Source organism: Pantherophis guttatus, chromosome 1 (genome assembly GCF_059756535.1).
Source record: "Pantherophis guttatus breed Tessera chromosome 1, ASM5975653v1, whole genome shotgun sequence".
Lineage (NCBI taxonomy): Eukaryota > Metazoa > Chordata > Lepidosauria > Squamata > Colubridae > Pantherophis > Pantherophis guttatus.
The window spans coordinates 47,390,725-47,412,523 of record NC_142063.1 but is presented as its reverse complement, the minus strand read 5'-3'; the positions used below and the strand labels follow the sequence as shown (position 1 = coordinate 47,412,523).

General features: G+C 37.7%; 1 protein-coding gene across 3 annotated transcripts in view; it reads right to left on the bottom strand.

The window, feature by feature from the left end:
- Positions 1-21,799, bottom strand: part of FOXN3 (forkhead box N3) — a 181,184-nt gene that overhangs the window by 30,977 nt on the left and 128,408 nt on the right. The window contains exon 5 of one of the 3 annotated variants that reach the window (XM_034418302.3): positions 1,184-1,249. The exons of 1 other annotated variant lie outside the window; for it this stretch is intronic. In XM_034418302.3, the coding sequence (XP_034274193.1) occupies positions 1,184-1,249 (66 nt within the window). The remainder of the gene's footprint in view (positions 1-1,183; positions 1,250-21,799) is intronic. One more of the 3 variants, XM_034418303.3, reaches the window with a different exon arrangement.

Below are 21,799 nucleotides of genomic sequence, written 5' to 3'. Positions count from 1 at the left end.
GTTCCAGTAAAAGTTAAGACTCAAAATACATCTTAAAAACCAAAGTGAAGAATATTGTTAGTGAAAATTACTATCTCAGTTGGCCACCTATATTATAAAATGCCTTGCTCCCATGTCAATGGATATACTCTCCAATTTAATATAGCGACAGGAACTAATGATGGACAATTAGTAGTATATTTTTAAAGTGTGCTGGTAACAACGTCATAATTGCCCACAAAATGACTATGAAGCACTGTGGTAGATAATGAACCACAAAGATTCTACACACACACACACACACACACACACACACACACACACACACACACACACACACAATCTCCCCCCCTCTCTCTCATATGCATTTTGAAGTTTTGCTTTTTGTATATTTTGTTTTTAATTTCAAGTTAGACTGTAGGGATAAATTCATTATGTTTTCTAGAGAGCATTTTTGAAAGTGGTTTGCTATTGCCTTCTTCCAAGGTCCAGAGAGGGAAGGAATGGCCTAAGTCAGCCAGCTGATTCTGTGACTAAAATCTTTAATCCTTTACCAAACTGACTCTGTATTTTAAGAATAGGTACCAATTATTAAAAATGGGTAAAAATGAAATTTAATCTGACAAGAAGCCTTCTCTATGTAAAATACATCCCAGTATGAGAGTAAACAACTGGATTAGGAAACTAGAGATTCTCTTGTTTTTTTAAAAGTCTGTTTAGCTCTCCTTACGATAAATCCACCTTTCTATTTTTTTAAACTGATTAATTCATATGTAACTCCGGTAGACTACATACATATTTCTTTCTGCTTCAAGTTTTGATTTCTAAAAATGCCTGATGCTTGTACAAATATCCCCGCAAATAAATTCAAATCAAAATCAAAGCATTTTTGTTGGCTCTACAACTCTTAACTGCCCTAAAGAAGAAAAATGCTTATCATGCTATTATTATATGAATTACAGTTGCATATATAGATCATTATTTCTGTGAATGAGATATATACAACTGTGACAGTTCAGTATTCACAAAAACTTATCTGAACTTCTACCCAGATAATACTATGTAAAAGAGTTAGTAAGGGTCTAGCTAAGAAATCTGATTTCTCCATCTAGTTTTATTTTTAAACCTAACAGGCTATGTACTAATGAAAGAGAGTTAGGCTTACATATCTATGGTGCTATAGGCTATAGAAATATCTACTCACAACCTGCTTGTATCTCAGGGGGAGTATTCAAAAGCATCATGGCAGTGGCAGCATCAATGTCAGGATCTGGAAAAATCAACCAATAAATACATTACTTTACAAATGGGCCAATTCCCATCCCCTTGACTTGACAGAAATGAACTAAATCGCTAAAAGATTTAAAAAGATTAAATCAACCAAAAAAAAAAAAATACCCAGAGAAAAGTCCTAATATACAAAACAAACTGGCATACTATCACAATTCTGCTTATCAACGAGTCTATGCTCTTTCAATTTTTACAGAGAGATCTATCTGCCAGGCTTTACTGCTTTCAAATTCACACAGTGTCCTAGGGCACCTTAAAGCTGATTTTTAAAAGACTTTCACTTGCCAGGAGACTCTCTGCAACATGTCTTAATCCTCTCAAATATGCAGGTAAAGTTTTTTTTTAACAATTGGGATCCAGTCCGATTCCTTTCTCCAATAACACTAGTCTGCTTCACACACTGTGGGAGGTCATAAAATGATTTCCTTTTGGTATTATATGTGAATATATATATATGTTAAGATTTGTGAGTCATGATATAGACCTTATCATATTAATTAGCTATGTGTCCGAAAGTTTATGTGCATCATTAACCACCTTTCATCTCCATTCATCTCCAACCATTCGTTCATCTCCAACCACCTAGCTTTTGTCTGGATGCAAGTTAAAAGAGCTGCACTATGCTGTACTGCAATTCATTAGTGAACAAAGGCTAAATTGATTGCTGTCTTATCAAGCCACATATATTAGAGATGGGTGATAAAGGTGGAGTACGAGCCAATTATATACACGCTACTATTGTTAAAACCTGCACTAATGTGTTTCTGAATACACCATAGGTTGATCTTCACTTGAAAAGAGGCTTTACCTCTTTGCATATAAATTCTGGGACTTCCAGCCCCACCTCCCATCAGCAAGGGTTAATAAAGGAAAAATCAGTATACAGAGCTCAAAAATATGTATATAAAAAAGCAGAGCCGCCCCTGAAGGCAACAAAGACATTTGCATAAGGCCCAGTTTTACTTCTAATAAATTATCACTGAGGGCTTGCCATTATCCTTAATCAGTTTTTGAATCCATCACATGCAGTTAGTTGACAGATGGTAAGTAAGAGACACAGAGCAAAATATGATTCTTTTATAACTATATTCCTTAGCCTCCGAGAGGAGGCCACATGGCTGCTATGGAAATAGACGTTGTCATGACAACAGTAAACAACCAAGAACAGCCAGTGAATAAGCTGAAAAGAACATCTGCCCCAGCAAAGCGTCCCAGCTGCCCTGGGGCGAAACTCACTAATAGTGTAGTGATGCTGCATGACAGAGAAAGCCGCCTATGCCATGTTCAAATAAATGAAGTGTGCAATTGAAGCGGACACAGAATGCACACCCTTGTTGACTGCTGCCTCAGTGCTGCTAAACTGAATGACTAATGGGTTTCTTTCTTTCCTTTCTTTCTTAAGGTGGGGGGTGGGGGAAGAAAAAGAGAATAATACTTGTCACTACTTAAACTAAATTACATACCACAAATTCAATTTGCGGTTAATAGCTTCTTGGCACTTTATTTTGGATATCATGTTGGAAAATTACACTTTAGTGTTAAAAATACATATTTCACATATGTTATAAATGCAGTTCAATTTCAAGGGCAATAATATAACAAAGTATAAAACCCTGCAATCTGCTCTGAGGTACAATGTAACAGGCTGTAATGGTTACTTTCCTCCTCTTCTTTCTCAGAGAGACCCCCCCCTCCTCCACACATGTTACCTTTTATGGTTGTATTTCTCTGAGGGTCATGTTACCCTCATTTATAGATTATGCCTTTTTAAACAGCAAACTCATGCCCTGTGCTAACAGAAATTGAGTTAAAGCAAGGCTACTGAGAAACAAGGAGGAAAGTATTCATATGCTTGGGAAATTCCCTGAGGCTAACAGAACTTCAAAAATAAATTGTTCTAGATGGAAACATATCACAGAAAACTGAGAGGAAAGGAGGAATAATTTATTTCATTCCAGAATAAGGCATGTTTGGTCTGTTGGCTGCAGCTCTGAATAAGAACATAATTAAGTGAAGATATTTATTTACTTATTTATACTATGTATGTGTGTATGCATGTCTTTCTCTGACTCACTCTCTCTCTTTATATATATATATATATCTTTACCTACACAGCTCTTGACTGCAATGCCACATGCTTCTGAATATATTTATTGATATAAAAGAACAATCCCCAAGTGGTGCCAATCAAAATGTGACTGCTCATCGAAAGATATAATCCCAACGAACAAACCCGAAGCGTACCCATCTGAAGCAGGTTGATATGGAATTGTTCAAGATCTCCCCGGGAGTTGCAGAACTTTCCGCACGGTGATAGTTGAAAATCTTTTATTTGTTTCCAAGATAGAATTGAAATTCAAACTGTTTTTACTGAATCACTGACTGAAATTAGGATGTTTGATACATATAGTAAGCTATGCAAATAAAGTCATGTGTGTAATATTTTTCAAACTTGATACTAATATTTTTCCAATCAAAGTACTTTCCAATTATATGCAGAATTATTAGTGGATATTGTTGCAAAATCAAACCTTTAAAGGTGAAAATCTTAAAATGTACAAGATATCAGGAAACAAGATACCCACTGTAATATAAGGTAGTATTCTTTTTAGTTGTTGTTGCTTCCAAGAGCAAAAAAAGTTCTATGACCTGCTGTACAATACCAACTAGATGACAAGATGTATATAAAACAAGTTACTTTGCTGGGAAGACACCAAATTTATAAGCTATCAATCCTTTCTTGAAAAGCAACTCTCAGGTCCAAATGAGACAGTAGAATGGCTAGAATGGCTTTCATAAAAGTTCTTCCTCAACAATACATAGGCCTGGATGTTTTTCTCCCAGGCCCCAGAGCTCTCAAACAAGCTGGAGATCACTATTTTTTAATTTTTTATTGATATTTAGAAACACCCATCTCCCTCATTGTTGTGGCCCGTACGCGGCCTGTACGGCTGGTGGCTGATTCGGACAGCGAGGATGCTGGTGTGGTGCTGTGCCAGCAGCCTGTGCAGCTGACACTCGAGTCGGACAATGAGGCTGGAGAAGATGTGATGCCAGAGGCGGGGATTCAGCCAGGGCCTTCAGAACCTCCAGAAGCTCCCTTAAGTGAAGAGGACGAAGAGGAGGAGCCTCTTCTCGATGCACGGGCGTGGAGAGCTGCCAAAAGGCAGGAGTGGCTCCTCAGGAGGAGGTCTCCTCGAGAGTAAGGCTTGGGGCTAATTGGCCACTCCCTTAGTCTATTTAAGCAATTTGCAGGCAACAACTTCGTTCACTCTCCTTCGTGCCTTGATCTTAGTTCTCTGCAAATTGCTTCTGGGCTTTCTGCCAACCATAGTAAGATTAAGATTATTTATTCTTTGGATTCTTGTAGGTTGTTGAGAAAGTTAATTAACAGCCTTTGTTTGAAAGAAAAAACCGATTTAATTTAGTAAACTAAGGTTTGTACAGACTTTGTGTGTGCTGCATTCTTTGGGGTCCGTAGCTAGGGCAGAACACTCATAGAGGCAACTCTGGGCTCTATTTCATGATCTCTTCGTGGGCAGACTTTATATGAAGCAAACTTGTGAGTGATCCTAGTCTTCTTCTTGATCCTGAGTTGAGTTCTGAGGAGTTGAACCATTCAGTGGCTCCTCTTATTACTAAGGTCCACTCCAGTTCACTAACGCTTCCACAGAGGATCTTTGGATGACAACAGTTTTCCAAAGGCTGTGCTGTCTTCAGAAAGCTATGCTGTTTTGGGAACAAGGAGTTCCAAAGACAGTGCAGCTTTTCAAAGACACGAGCTACCTTTGGAAATAAGGAAAAAAGGTAAGAAAGTAGGAAACATTCACTAGAGAAGATGGGTCCAAAAAGGTAAAAGGTTGGTGCATGGAGCTAGGAGAGAAGGCAGCTGGGTGAACAAATGTTGGCTGGCTAGCTTGCTGGGCTAGGCTGGGCTGGAGAGCCATGTGGGGCTGAGGAGAGAAGACTGATAGGTGAATGTTTGTTGCTGCTGCTGGGCTGGGCAAAGAGGACAACTGGGTGAAAGAATGCTTGCTGGAGGGAACAGGCAGGTAGCAGGTGTTGGAGTCAATCCCTTATCAAATTTAGGCATGGGGCTGGGAGGGGCCAAGCTTGGAATATCTTAGATTAGGGTGGGTACTTGTTTAACAATCCACAATTCTCAGTTAATGACCGCTAAGGGAAGAGCTGAGATTGCCATCATAAATTGGTGCAGTCACATGACATCTCAACTCAATAGAAGTCCCTAGTAATGAATGGATGGTTACAACTTGAGATGGCTGCTTGGATTTTGAAGTTAAAAAATATTAACTGAATACAGGGCAGAATCCTCCAAGACACTTATCTTTTTGAAAAATTCATTTAAGAAAACAAGAAGTGTTCAAATTCAATTGCGGTGCATGATTACAGCAATCATATTCAGAACATCTAGGATATAATTAAAAGGTTCCTGAAAATGATTGAATTAAAAACACTTGCCAAGTATTTTAAAATCAATAATATAATTGCTCAGGGACTGAGCAGGAAGTCCCTAGTTCAAATCTTATCATTACATAAATTCACTCAAGGGTATTAATTAAGTCACCTTTCTCTATAATCCAGAAGGGATAGTTAGGATAGTTATAAAGATTATAATAAGAATGTGAGTGTAGTTTTTAACATATTAAAAGTGTCACAATGTTTATTTTTATTTAATTTGGTTGCAATAGATGATGAGTATGATATATTAAATTTATATGCTGCCCAACTCCCAGCAACTTGAGAGTTCATAATTCCCTGAACTTTGACATCAAATATAATCCAAATGAAATGCACACATAACTCTCATACACAAAATATTTTGGTCCCAGCCTGTTATATCACTTCACTGCCATGAGTTGTGGCTTTCAAAGGTAATGGTGGTGGCAAACTTTTCTTAAGTTTTAGGCAATATTTTAGACAATAAAAATATTGCTAAATTAAATTTATACAGGTAGTTTTAGTTTAACAATGCTAATTGGAACTAAAAACTCTGTTGTTATGTGACACACTCATTAATTCGAATGGCAATTCAGGCAGTCCTGGCTGTTGTCATTAAAGAAGGATCACCTCTTTTGACTTCCTTTCAGCTTTCCTATTGACTGTGACTGTTGGAAGCTGGCAGGGAAGATTGCAAATTGCAACTATAGGAATCTTCAACAGCTTTTAAGTACGAGAACCAGTCATAACTACCAATCATTCAGTACTGTCATATGTTCAAACAGTCACTAAACAGGTGGTCATTGAATGGAAACCACCTGTACGATATTTCATCAAATGCATAAAGGAAGTTTCTCTGTTTGATCACTCCCTTCTCTAATAATGAGTATCAAATAAAGTAAAAGTAAAGGTTTCTCCTTTCCAGTCATGTCTGACTCTTGGGGGCAGTGCTCATCTCTGTTTCTTAGCCAAGGGAGCCCCTGTTGTCAGAAGAAACTTCTGTGGTCATATGGCCAGCATGACTATAGGTCAAGGAGCATGGAATGCTGTTATCTTCCCACAAAGTGGTACCTATTTATCTACTTGCATTTGCATGCTTTCAAATTGCCAGATGGACTGGAGCAAATAAGGGGAGCTCACCAGGTTTTGAACCTTTCCATCTGACAAGCTCAGCATCTTTAAGCATTGAGCCATCGCACCTCCATGAATATCAAATGCTGCTGAGCATATTTTTTAAAGCTAAACATTTCCCAATAGCTTTCTGTACAGTCAGGCCAATGAACTCTTCAGTTTTTAATCCTGTGAAAGATAAACTTCTCAATAAATAACAATAGGGTGAAATACAGAGTCTTATAGATACAGATGGAGATTAAAGCCCATTTATAAATGGAGCACTTCAAATTCTTTCTTTTGTATGGCTGTTTAGCTACTGAAGCCTAGGGATAATAGATATGGTCTTACACATATGCATATTTTTAGAAGTTTGAATATTCTCCACAAAACAATGTTATTGGGTTGGAATAATTGTTTTTAATCTGAAGCAGATTAGAAAACAATCATCTCATAAAATTAACCAAGATACTCCTGCATCTGTAAGATGAAGGTTGATGTTGACTTTTCCAGTATTTCCTTCCTACACATTCTTCGTTTGCTCAAAAAATTATTTGAACCAGGAAAAAAAAATTGTCCTGAAACATTAATGGTCATCAAACCAATTCAAACCTTTTATATACAAGAAGGGATTTAAAAAATTTACATGAAAAACTCTTTCAGGTAGTGGTAATCCAATTCATTTTAGAGATACTATAAATTTGTTTGTAATTTGCTTGAACAACATTGGTTTCAGTTCTAGAAGTAGATTATTCACCAGAGCTAGTAAATTTTTCATAAAGATTTTTATAAAGCCAGATGAGAAAGGCTTCTTTTTCTGCAATTTTCTAGTGCAACTCTTAATTTTCCACATGCCTATCTCCAGATTACAGTGTTATGTCAATAATTTCTCTGTAGATTTAAGGCAAGATCTAGAACAGAAGAACATGCAAATACACACTGCATGGACATGCTCATTAATTAAAACAATTTAAAAAAATCTAATTCTCTCTTATATGAATGCTAATCTTTAACAATCCTTATCTGGCGGCAAATAAAATGCATTAAGGAAGCTTCAGTGCAAAGAAATCACTATTCTGGGTGACTCTTTTAAGGCTCTAAAAAATTGCAAACACTTAAATTACTTTATCTAACAGAAGAGGACAATTGCTATTCTGGAAAATACAACTGTCTGGCTTCTCTATATGTCCAGTAGGGGGTAGAAAAATCTAGTATAAAAAATAACCTGGGATTATTTATTTCAAACAACTTTAATTTTGAATGTGACAATTTAGGGTGTTTTTTTTTTCTCCTTTCAAACAACAGCAACCTAAGCTGTTAGCTGATACTTTAGATCAGAAAGAAGAGATCAGATCATCAGGGATATTTCCCAGGCATTCTAACATACCTGCTTCTTCAGGTAATTTTATGTTAAATAGTTTTATGTTAAACTACTTCCGGTATTCTGGACAGTTACACCCAAGAAATTTACCAAGTGATTTTTCATGAAGGCAATAACTAAACGCCATATATGGCCTTAGTACTTTTTTGTGGACCACTGTTTTCCTCTGATTGCATAATCAAATTTCAATAGATGGCAAGCATGTGGAAAATATAGCATAACGCTTAAGATCAAAAGATGAAAAAAATAAGAAAAGCTTAGTTAGCCCCCACCCCCAAAATGTTAAATGCAACCAGAAAATTGTCCATCCCAGGAGAATAGGAATGCTCAAAAGTGCAGACAATATGTTCCCCATCCTTGTTCCCTTCAAATCTTTCTGCCCGACAAATCTGAGGTTAGAAAATTAAATTGGAAAAAAAAAACCCAATGAAGCAGAAAATGCTGGATTATTCAGTAAGGATAGAAGTTTTTCTTGTAGACATCTCTTCCTAATGCCAACAGAATGCCCATGAGTTCAATCTGGTCCTGCCAATTGTGTTTAGAGTAACCAGGTAAAATGTTATGTTTTATAAAACAAGCTTAGAGAAAACAAATACTGTTGCTATGTGATTCAAATATAAGGCATGGCAACACACAGTTGGGCATAGGAGATAATAGGATCTGTAGGCCTTGATTTCATCAACAGGCTGAACAGAATACAGAACATTAAAGCCAAGACGTACTTAAAACATTGCACTTGCTTTAGATGTTATCTCATCTTTTAAAATTTCATTAAATGCTTGTGGCTTGGCTTTTTTGGGGAGTTAGTGTACATAATAACAATTGTTTTTAATAAAATAACAATTCTTATTTTAGTATTGTTATCCTGAAAAGACAATCCTCCCTCTCACACATGCTTGTTGAGAAGCAATTTACAAAACATATTAGGTTATTTGAAATGAATTGGAAGAATGATTTTCCAATCACTTATTAATCAGATTTATTAGCTCATTTAAAGCATTTAGGAGATGTGGCAATGCAGTGGTTAGAATGCCGTGTTGCAGGCTAATTCTGCCCACTGCAGGACTCAACCTTGAGTCAACCAGCTCAAGATTGACTCAGCCTTCTATACTTCTGACGTTGGTAAAATGAGGACCCAGATTGTTGGGGATAATATGCTGACTATTGCTATTATATCTATTGCTATTATATCCTGCCTTCCCATCTGAAAGGCTTTCAAAGTAGTTTAAACAATAGTAAAATGGACTACATCAACTATTAATAGTAAAGGAACAAGCAGTCGAGAAATATGCTTCAGACTAGCACTTGGTAGAGCAAACATAAAGGCCGTGGAGAAGATATTCAAATGCCATGATGAATCCATACCTACTTTTGACACAGAAAACTGATGGCAGAAAAAAACCCCTAGTGATCCATCAAGTCTTCCCTTTGAGTTTGTTTTTTTTCTTTTTAATTAATTATTTTTATTATCATTTTATATTTTATATTTAATTTTTGTTGGATGATAGACATGAGTTTTCAAGCATATTTAAACTCAATTAAATATATATTTTTGATCCAATATGGTATAATTGGATCAAAATAGGAAGAAAGGAAAATAATAGAATGTAGATTTAGTAAAAAATATATAGAGTATAGGTGAATACTAGTATGATGATATGTAAATGGTCACAGTCATGCACAAGAGTTAAATAATGATTGTTTAATTGTAAAAATTCAATAAAACAATTTTTTTAAAAAATTAAAAAAATAAACTCAATTACTGATTATTGACCCACTACCTCTGCTTGAAGTTGATTCCAAGCTTTCACTTCTCTTTCGGTGGAGTAATATTTTCTATCATTACTTTTGAATTTCCCTCCTGTCAGTTTGAGGTTATGCCTCCATGTTCTTCATTTCTGCTTAATAAAATATTATGTGAAGACATAGCTCTCTCAAGAAGGCTCTTATGCTGGAAAAGGTGAAAGGAAAGAGAAGAAGATGACCAGCAGCAGGTTGAATGGACTCAGTTACTGTGACAATGAATGCATCATTGGAGACCTGAAAGACTAGGTTAGAGCCAGATCATCATGGGAGAAAATTTATCTATGTGGTCACCAAGACTCAATAACAACTTAATGTCATATAATCAAAATAAATCTGACTCCAAACTTATACTCCAAATAGCTGTGACAGAGAAGACAAAAAGGTTAAGAAGGAAAAACAAAATCAAAGCAACTCTATCACCAATTTTTAAAGTTTCAGCATTCTTATAATAGCTAGTTGCAAAAGCATTGGGTTATTCAGAGAACCTAACGTGACATGGCTGCTTTCAAAATAGATAGCATTGCTATCATCTCTCTCTAGGCATCGAGTCTTGATGGACTTCTGCCAGCCAGACACAGTGACAGTGAGGAACAGTGGCAGTTATTTGGATGTTGTTCTCCCCCCCGCCACCCCCCCCCCATGTCAGGTGCTGAAGCTGGACCAAATTCCCAACTTAACCAGAAACTAAAAGACTCTGCTATGATCCTGTTTCTCACAGACTAGAGCTCTTAGTAGCAAATATCTTTCCCCAAAAGTCTTATTAAAAAAAAACCACTGGGAGATAATATAATGCTTTCAATGACTTGCAAGGTGGTTTCTAGATTAAGGATCCTAGCTTGCACTCTGTAAAATGCTTGGGTAAAAGTAGTTTTCATTTGCATTTGTGGGAAATTGACCGAACTATTTTAAAATACAACTGGTGAAAAACAAAAACAAGTAGGTCAGTCTTGTAAGTTGACAGGAAGCTTAATTAAAGAATGTGGATGAATGGCAAACAAAGAAAGAGTGAATGGCTTGAGAAGAAAGAGAAGACAGAAAGTCATGGTGGATGGGGTTGAGATTCTCAAAAATAGGTGATAAGGTTACAGAAAGCAATGTATCAAGTAGTATATAGATGTGAGCAAGGTTAATTTGCAGACATAAAGATACGCTGAGATACAGTGAGTGATGTTAACTAAATTGGCAACTAAATGTTTATTCCCCCATTTAAATTATTTGATATATTGCTTTTTACTTTCCCACACACTCCCATTTTTCATGTTCTACATGAAATATGTGTGATAAATGTCCCAAATGGAAAATGGCCTCCATTTCAAACAAACGTCTGTCTTAAATTCAACATTTCTAAACCTGGGCTGATTCTAGCATTAAAATCTTCACAACTAGTTAAATCTAAAATTGTGAGCTGATATCAATCAAAGACTGTTCCAGGTCATCCTAATTTACCTGCTGTCTGAGACACACATAAATTAACTTTCTCCCTTTAGATTTCAGCCTCTGTAGTTTAATTTCATCTATATCACAAATTTCCAGATTAATTTCTTCTATTCTCACATCAAGATGTTCTGCAACTAGTTCATTCACCCCCATTAGGATGCCCCATCTTTTGGTCCCTCTTCACCAATTTATAAAAACACCTATAGCCAAGCGATGCTATTACATTAGTTCCCATCAACCAAGCTCTTGAAGAAAAATCATATAATCTTGTAGAAAATGAAAAAAAAATCCTATCTATGTATTTACCTGCCAAACAGTAATGTTCAAGGCCACATATTTAATTGTAGTTGTTTTCATGTTAGGTTTTTGTCAACTGTTGATTAACCAGTTTGGATTTGGTTCTGATCACTATTTTGTCTATTTCTCTTGCAAAATGTTGAGGTATAACATATCTCTGCTGGCCTCTGGTCATTTCTTCTTTCCTTTGAAGTATTTGAATCATCCTCTGGGCATTTCACTTCTTCTATTAAATTTAAAATTCCTTGAATATTTTTATAAACACAGTTGTTTTTAACTCAGGGATATTTGGTGTAAACCTGTATTTTCCTGAAGGGTCTCAGGTTTGATTCTAATTCTGTTTTATTCTGTGCACTTCTGCAGTAGTCTTACAATTCCCACAGTATTTATCTTTATTGTCTTATCCATCTCAGTAGGTAATGAATTTTTGGCATTCTGCAAATTACTGGCTCCTCCAGATTTTGTCCATTTATATAACTCCTTTCATGATCATTAACAGCATTTACTGTGTATTGGGGTTTGCCAGAAGTCTTCCTTTTAGTAACAAATGTATTATTGGGAGCTTTATTTACTTCTGCACTGATTAGGCCTTTCCCCAGTCCCATTCTTTCACTATCCCTAACTATGGACTACTACTACTACTATGTTCAGTTTCCTCCACCTGTGTTACATATATGGAACCTCAATTCTTTTTATTTCTGATATTAATTGATTCTGATTGTTTTTATAATCTTCACAAATGTAATTTTGGAAGGATCTTGTAACCCCCAATAAACTCCTTTCACTTAATTCCCAAACCAGTCCTTGCTATAGATTCAAAAGGAAAGATTGCTCTAGCATCTAGATCTAATTTCTGTGCTCTACATAATATTGTTTATTCCAGAAGTGAATAGTATTATGGCTATCTATGCAACATTATCAATAAGAAAAAATTAAGCACAATCTTTATCCTGATATATTGCTTCAGCTCAACTTTAGGGCAACTGAATTTATTATCAACTTTACAAATCTTGTTCGTAAGAACACTGCCCTCCCAATAATTTCCCCAAAGTATGAAAAAGCAAGTACATTTTTATTTGCCACTTTATGTTATAAGTGTTTGCTTTCCACCTAGTCCTGACAATATCCATGTGTTAACTTAGCAAAAATTGACAAATGGGTGCTTATAAGCAAGTGTATTTGGTTAGTTCCCCTTGTATACAGAAGATGAAAGAAAAGCTTGGAGAGTCACAGATATCAAGGACAGAGGCTGTAATGGTCCTAGTTCTCATACCATAAATTGGGAAAACATATGGGTTTCTTGTTTTCTTTATCTGCATAATAATCAAATATTAATCCATGCTGCCTTTTCATTATAAGGCATCTTATAGAGAATAAAACATAGCTAATACAAACACAAATAGTATATTTATTATAATTAATGTTGACAATTTTGCTTCTGGCTGCTATGAAATCATAGCATCTTTTGAGGCTATTTGCTGGCACATTGAAGATAAGCTTTCTAAACATGCCATGTGTGTGGAGTGTCAGAGTTCCTTGTAGAAGAGTCTACAGCTAGGATGTACAAAATGTTGTCTCATCCCCCCCCCCCCAACAAAATTCTCAACTGCACCCAGAGCCCACATACCCCAATTCTCAACCCAGAGCCCTTTTGAAAGATTTTATCAAACTAAAATTTTCAGTGTGACAGAAAGGAAAAATTAATTAAAACCAAGCTTTTGAAACAGTCCATCAATGTCTTTATTCTGCCTTTTCTGGAATCTGACATTGCCATTTATATGAAAGGAAAGTGGCTTAGGACTTCCAGGGGAGGTATGGCAAACTGCAAATGGCTAGATGAAAACAGCACCGATGAATTCAGCAGAGACCCAGGAACTGGTGAGTGAATTATGAATCATATTAGTTGCCAATGTGTTGTGGGTGCAATTCAGGGTGCTGGTTATCATTTTTAAGACTCACGGGTTGGGACTGTGTTATCTGAGGGACCATCATCTCCTAGTTGTTTCCACCCACTCAATTTGGTCCAGCAGGTTGGAAATAGTACGGGTCGCATCAGTGAAGGAATGTCAGCTGGTGGGAATTAGGAGCTGTGTTTTCTCTGTCATAGCCCAAGCCTTTGGAACTTTTCCCTCCAGAGATTAAGATGGTTTCAACCCTGTGGACCTTTTGTAAAGCCTTGAAGACCTGATTATGTACCTAGGCCTGAGATTAAATTTGGACAGGGAAATACACCTCCATTCAGTACCAGAGATGGACTTTCTCTGGAACTGTTGGCTCCAGAAATCCAAACTCATTCCAGAAATACACATCTCACACAGTAGTGATGTTACATATGGCAAGACAAGAGGTCACAAGGGCATGGATGACTGTGTGCATCGCCTCTTAGTCCAGGAATGAGCACAACTGATGCACAAACTGAAGCTGTACAAAGGCTTTCCTAGCCACAACTACCACCTTCTCTTCTAGCAGGAGCAGTAAGTCCAAAATGACCTCCAGATTGTACATGGGGTCTGTATGGGGCAGTGCCACCCCATTCAAGATCAAAGGTGGAAAAACCTTGTCACCAGAAGACTCAAATACCCAAAGCCAGTTCAGTCTTGTCTGGGTTGAGTCTAGGCCCATTGTGCCCATCTAGGCCCCAATAATCTCCAGGCACTGGTACAGGATATCAATGAAATCCATCAGGTAACTTGGGGTAGAGATATAAAGTTGGATATTATAGGATATTGATGATACTTCACTCCAAACCATTGTATCACTTCAAAGTAAATAAATAATAAAGTATAAATAAATATATTTTTTAAACTTACATATAAAATACTACAATGGAGTCCATGGAATTTCCACTTAAATGTCTTTTCAGCAAAACTGAGAAGAACCGCTTAAACTGAATTATCTCCTAGGCACTGATGCCTGGGCTTGGTATAAAATATACAAGTTCTTTCTCCCTTATACACATTTGGACTGCCATTCAGGAGGCAGAGAGGACTACTTTAAGGAATTACTTGGGAAACTGACCATTCCCAACATGTTACAGCATTATTTAAAATGTAATAGACTTGCACAGCTATATACTAGTTTCAGCTCATGAACTTCAAATTAACAAACACCAGGTAATTTGGGTTTGTTGTTTTACTATGTTGGGAGTTTATTTTGATTAGAATATTCAGAGCTTCGCTGAAAACTTTCAACAAATATGGAAACATGGATAAATATTAAATCCCTTAAGAGGTGCTGAAAATTACAGCTTAGGTTTAAAAATAATGACTCAAACACACATTTGAAGGCTGAGAATGATTCTATTTTGGGTAACTGTATTCATTTTTTTAATTGCCACAGGAGTGCATTGCAGATCTAAATATAGCACAACAGAGAAAAGATGCTACATTCAGACCACTTCATTTCTACCCAACTGTTAAAATCACCGCAATGTGTAATCTGCCTTGCTATGTGTCATCCAAAATGCAATAACCAATGGCACTGAATATTGGGCAGAGTGACTGATTTTTGTATTACGGTACTGAGTCCTTAAAGTACTTAACTTTGAAATTTAAACAAATCCCAGAGTAAAACAATTCAAAACCTGAAACATTATGATAAAAAGTCTTAGCAAATAATATTGCTAAGCAAATCAATTCTTACAAGGGATTTGGAAATGTTCCAATACTAAGGGCAGTTTGCCAATTTTAGCACAGGGCACAGGGCAAAACACCGGAGGTTTGATACTCACTAAGCATGACAGGCAATCCTGATATCCTCTTCTCCTTCAGAGGGAAAACTTCCATATTCCTTTGTCAGGTAGTAGTAGCAACCATGAACTGCAATATAGATCTTTAGGAAAATAAATGAACTTGGTCAGCCTGGTGAATGATTCTGCTTGCACTTTTTTGCACTTATTTTATTTTAGCAAAATTTAGCAAAATTATGTGATTCCATCCAGACTACAATCTAATCTAATCCAATCCAATCCAGGCACTCAGCTCATCTGAGGCAGGTTGGACTAAACATTGTGACGTGCTCAAAGGCATCTAATTGGCTTCTATACATAGGACTACACTACAACCTATGGCCTTCCTGTTTCTACTCCAGCATCTTAACCGCTTCATCAAAGTGCCAGATCAACAAAAATTTTGGCAACAATGTGAGAGATTGTTGAATCAGTTTCAGTTTGTTGTCCTTGGGGATATGAACAGGATACATGGATGAATTTGGACCACAATGTGTCCTGCTCCCTTTTGGCTGGTACTGGCTAGGAGGGATCAGATGAGGGAGAGTTTCCATTTAATATTAATAACTTCCTCAGCAGGGGAAAGGCTTATAAAAGAGGCATTTATATATTTCTTCCTGAGGAAGCTAACATTAGATTGCTCACTTTTAAAGTATTTTCAGGCTACTTTTGAATATTCCATTCATGGCCAAAACGACTGAGAATGTTCTGATGGAGCAATGTTAAGTGTTCCTGGATGAAGCTGTATGTCTAAATCTATTTCAGGCCCGTTTCATGGCATGCAGATAGTTTCTGTTCTGTTCTATTCTACTATACTTTATGCTCCGTGATGGTGCGGAAGTGTGGGCCTATGTGTCATCTTTTTGAACAGTCCACGTAGGTCCAACTTTTCCAACTACATTGGATGAGTTGAACTCCTGAGTGCCTGGATTAGATTAGATTGTAGTCTGGATGGAATTACATAATTTTGCTAAAATAAGTGCAAAAAAGTGCAAGCAAAACAATGTGTTTATGCATCCAAATATCTCCCCTATGAACTTTCTGGCTTTCAAAGAAGGTGAGTAATGACAGATACAACTGAAATACTGGACCAAAAAATCATGAATGGTATATAACAGGTGATCAAAGAAAAGTTTTGATCCTTTTTGGACATTAAGAACAGTATCATCCTCTAAAACATAATGTGGGTTCAAGAGTGACAAAAGGAATTATTCTTCTATGTAACGGATGGCCACTAATTTAGATGATTTTAAAACTCTACAAATTCAGTGAGAACAGATACACAGTATTAAGATCATCTAGTCTCAATCACTAACGTTATCAATGGCTATCTGCAAAAAACAAAGGCAGCATTCTTAACTAATCAACTGCTAGAGAGAAACAGTAGAAGAGCCTATCATCCTTGTGTCTATGCCTGTGTATTTCCTGAATGTATTTGACTGATTGCTAAGTGGGACAGAATGCTGGACTAGATAGGACTTTGGTCTTTTGTTTGGCTAAATTCTTTACAGCCTTTGGTCTTGCTTCCACAACAACTAAACGGCAAATAAATGACTAGAGTTCATTTAACAGACTCCAAATAGAAAGGCTGCCTGCTCCTATTCTGGGAAGGAGCAAATAGCTTCTTTGATGGGGAAAGGTTTCTGGCATGCACAGGCCATGCCATGTCTCAGAAAAATAGACTTTTCAACATTGCTTTTGCATTATAGCTTGTCAAAAGTCAATTTTTACTTTTTAAAGAAACAATATTTTTCTCCTATTTGCTTCACTGCACATAATGTGAACACTGTGAACAGTAAACTCCCTTAATGGCCTGATCCAGCAAGACTCTTCCTATGTTCTTAGAGCATTTAGAGTCAATCGGGCAATTTTTGCCATATTAAGTAGGTAAAAACTGGGAGTAAGACCAGGGGTGAAATACAGCAGGTTCTGACAGGTTCTGGAGAACCGGTAGCGGAAATTTTGAGTAGTTCGGAGAACCGGCAAATACCACCTCTGGCTGGTCCCAGAGTGGGGTGGGAATGGGGATTTTGCAATATCCTTTCCCCAGGAGTGGGGAGGGAATGGGGATTTTGCAGTATCCTTCCCCTGCCACGCCCACCAAGCCACACCATGGCCACCAAGCCACGCCCACAGAACCGGTAGTAAAAAAAATTGGATTTCGCCATTCCTGAGTAGGACCATACCTCCTTATCATGGCCTGGCCTATACATCATATAGTCTGGTACTAATGACTCCATGTTTAGCATATCAGGACAGTGGTTACATTGGAGCCGGGTAAACTGGGATCCTTCAGATGAGTTGGGCTACAATACCATAAGATTCCATTAACATGGCTATTGATCAGGGATCTATAATCTAAAAATATTAGAGCATACTACCAGTTGTTTTCAGACACTGAGAGGGATATCTTTAGAATATCAGAGAATCTGCCTGCCATGACCTTTCCTTTTCCATAGATTTAATATACTGTATGTTTGGAGCTAAACATCTAAAATACTTCTATTATGTGGCATTTAGCTACATTGTTACCGTAGATACTGCAAACTAATTATTAGGTTTTCTCTTCCAGTCTTTCTAAGCCACAAAATCACCAAGAAAAAAAAAAAACTGCTTTGCCAGCCAATGCTCTTTGGAAATTATACTTTTCACATAACTGCCAGAGGCCTTTTTTGTCCTTACTTTATGCAGGAGACTAAACCAATAATAGCCTGTTAGCATCTTCATTCTACTGCCTTTTCTGTTGCTGGTCTTACTTCATTCATAATATTATTCAGTTCAAATATAAATCTTCTATATAATTCTTATAACTGGTGTTATAAGAATTCAGAGGTAACCAGGCATTATTACCTTTGAAATTCAAATAATAATTGTGAAGTAAAAATAAGATACCGTTTATCAGATAGGAAAAAAGGAAAACCTAAAGTTTTAAAATATGATTGGCAATTAACTGAATCTAACCAGGATCATGCCAATAATAAAGTGCAGAAGCTCAATATAAAGTAGATATTATATACAACCTAGGGATACCATTATCTCCCTATGGCTGAAAAGCTATTAAAATTTGTGGCTGTGTTCATACTTATATTAAGCATAGTAAGACTTGATTTTGACTTAATGTGAACATGGGGTAGTAAATAAGCTGTAGTTAGTTTTAGAGAAACTAGTAACTGTTTGAAACAGTAACTAACTAGTTTAACATGCGATTCAACTGGGAATATAAGCTTTGATTGTATTCAATCTAACCAATCCACAATAGTTCAAGAAAGAGCAATGAACTATGGGTAAGACAAAGAATAGTTTAGTATGATGTATAAACACTGCATGGACTATTGTCCTGAGCAGAATCAAAATTGGTTAATACTTGAATGAAAGGCCAGGGCTGTGAGCTATAGGTTAAACTGGGAAATTAAAAAAAAAATTGGAAAAGCTAATAGAAAACCACATCCATATGGTTCCCAAGAAAACTACACAGCGAGTCACCATGGAAGTTGAACTTGATTCATGAGCAACTTTACTATTCTTTTTATTGTCATTTAAGTTGAAATAGCTGAAGTAGCAATGAAAGGCTCATTATTTCTACAAACATTGTAAGAAAGAATAGCCACCCAGAAGCACACATGCATACCCCCGCCATTATTTTACAACCTCAAGTGCAAATTTTGAATGAAACAACTGGCACAGGGTTTTGATCTTTCAATTTGGGTAATTTCGTTTTCACATACTTTGCTTTCACTGCCCACAATAACTAAACAGCAAATAAGCAACTGGAATTCATTTAATAGGCTTCAAATTGTGAGATCACCTTCCTTTTGCAAGAAAGCAATGGAGGACAAAAAAAAAGGAGCAAACTGATTTTTGGACAGAGAAGTTTCTGAGATAAGCAAGCCAAGTCTTGGCTGAGAAAAGACACATTTCTATTTAGTTTTTGTAATCAAACTTGTCTCAAATCAACAGCTACATTTAACAAAGGACTGGCTTCTTCTCTCCCCTTTTTTAATCTGTTTTATGGGACATAATGATCTATGTTTTGAATGTAAATAATACAGTTGTTTTAAGGATCTTTTCTATCTTGGAAGATGACTCAAACATTATACGTTAAGGAAGCAGTTGTGAGATGGTATCATCCCATGGCTGCATCAATAAGAAATATTTCAGTTCTCTGAATATGCATCCTGTAAATCTCTCTTCCAAATTGCAGAATTAGTCAGATGTGAATCTTCAAGAATCTCAGGTTAGAGAAGATTATCATCAATGAAAACATTCAAAACAAAGTTCTAACATTTCAGAATGGGATGATAAAGGTAAAGGTAAAGATTCCCCTCGCACATATGTGCTAGTCGTTCCTGACTCTAAAGGGCGGTGCTCATCTCCGTTTCAAAGCCGAAGAGCCAGCGCTGTCCGAAGACGTCTCCGTGGTCATGTGGCCGGCATGACTCAACACCAAAGGCGCACGGAACGCTGCTACCTTCCCACCAAAGGTGGTCCATATTTTTCTACTTGCATTTTTTACATGCTTTCGAACTGCTAGGTTGGCAGAAGCTGGGACAAGTAACGGGAGCTCACCCCGTTACACAGCACTAGGGATTTGAACCGCTGAACTGCCGACCTTTTGATCGACAAGCTCAGCGTCTTAGCCACTTGAGCCACCACATTCCCTAATGGGATGATAAAGGTACATTAAAAAAAAAAAACACCCACAGAGAGAAACGTATCTTTATCTCCTGCTTTTGTAATATTTCTTGTTTGTCTTAATACGGTATACAATGTTATTGTACTCTTTGTTGAAGCATCTATCTGTCTGTCTGTCTGTCTCTCTAATTAATGTAGCATTTCTATGGCATGCTTTCATATCTTACAAAAGTAGCTGCTACTGGGAAAAATATACATTAGTAATTCCTTCTATTCATCTCTGTTTAGTGTAGATTTCATTTATTTCCCTGTGTCTGAGAAAGAATGATCTGCTTATATGCAGATGTTTAAATGGTTAATCAATTATTAATTTCAATAAATATTAATCCATATTTATCCTTTTTTGGGTGTGTGTGACACATACATGAAAGTGTCATAAGCACATATTTGTTGAAAGAAAAAAATATCCAGCATTAATTTCAATGGGAGATGGCAACTTAAGTTGATGACAGGGAAACTGAGAAGGGGCGTTGGTCCTACCTGAGACACTCCTTCTCGTTGGGTGGAGACAGCAGCCAGTGTGGGTAGATCGCCCAATCAGCTGAAGGACTGAGTCAGCCAATAATATTAAAGTCCGCCCCTGTTGCTGGACAGGTCCAGCTTTTGGCGAAGGACTATAAGGCCGACTTGGCGTGTGGGTAAGCAGAAAGGAGGAAACACAAGAGATAAACCAACAAAAAAAAGACCAGACAGGCAAGGGAGGGTCTGGCTGCTGTCTCCACACAACGAGAAGGAGCGTCTCAGGTAGGACCAACGTCCCTTCTCCATCGTTGGTGGAGACAGCAGCCGGTGTGGGACATACTCCAGTTCACTGTCCCAAAGTCTGGGAGGGGTCAGGCTGGTCCGAAACAACTTCACTGACCAAAACCTGCTGTAACACCTGACAACCAAACGCGGCTTCAGCCGAAGCAAATTTGTCCAGCTTATAGTGCCGAATGAACGGCGCAGGCGAGGTCCAGGTAGCCGCTCTGCAAATCTCCAACAACGGAGCTTGAGTAGCCCAGGCCGCCGAAGTGGCCGCACTGCGTGTGGAATGAGCCGTCACCCGGGAAGGACGCGGCAGAGAACGGCAGTCATAAGCTGAAGCGATGGTCTGCTGGATCCAGCGGCCAATGGGAGAAGACGACACCTTGAGACCCAATGAGACGGGAAGGAAGGAGACAAATAACGCTTCCGACCGACGGATATCTGCAGTCCGCTTGATGTAAATTTGTAACGCCCATCTGACGTCCAGAGTGTGCCAACGGCGCTCACGGGGATGAGATGGATGCAGACAGAAATTTGGTAGAATAAGTTCCTGTGATCGATGGAAGACAAAGTTGACCTTCGGAACGAAGGTAGGATCCAAGCGGTGGACAACACGGTCTGGGTGAAACACACAGAGATTGGCTCGGATGGATAAGGCCGCCACCTCCGAAATGCATCGAGCTGAGGTCACAGCCACCAAAAAGGGACTTTACAAGACAGCAACCAGAGAGTGGTCGTCCTCAGCGGTTCATACGGAGAACCCATGAGGGATTCGAGAACCAACGGAAGGTCCCAGGTAGGGTAACGATGCAGGACAGGAGGCGATAAGTTTGTGGCGCCCCGCAGAAACCGTCTAATGTGAGGATTTTGGGCCA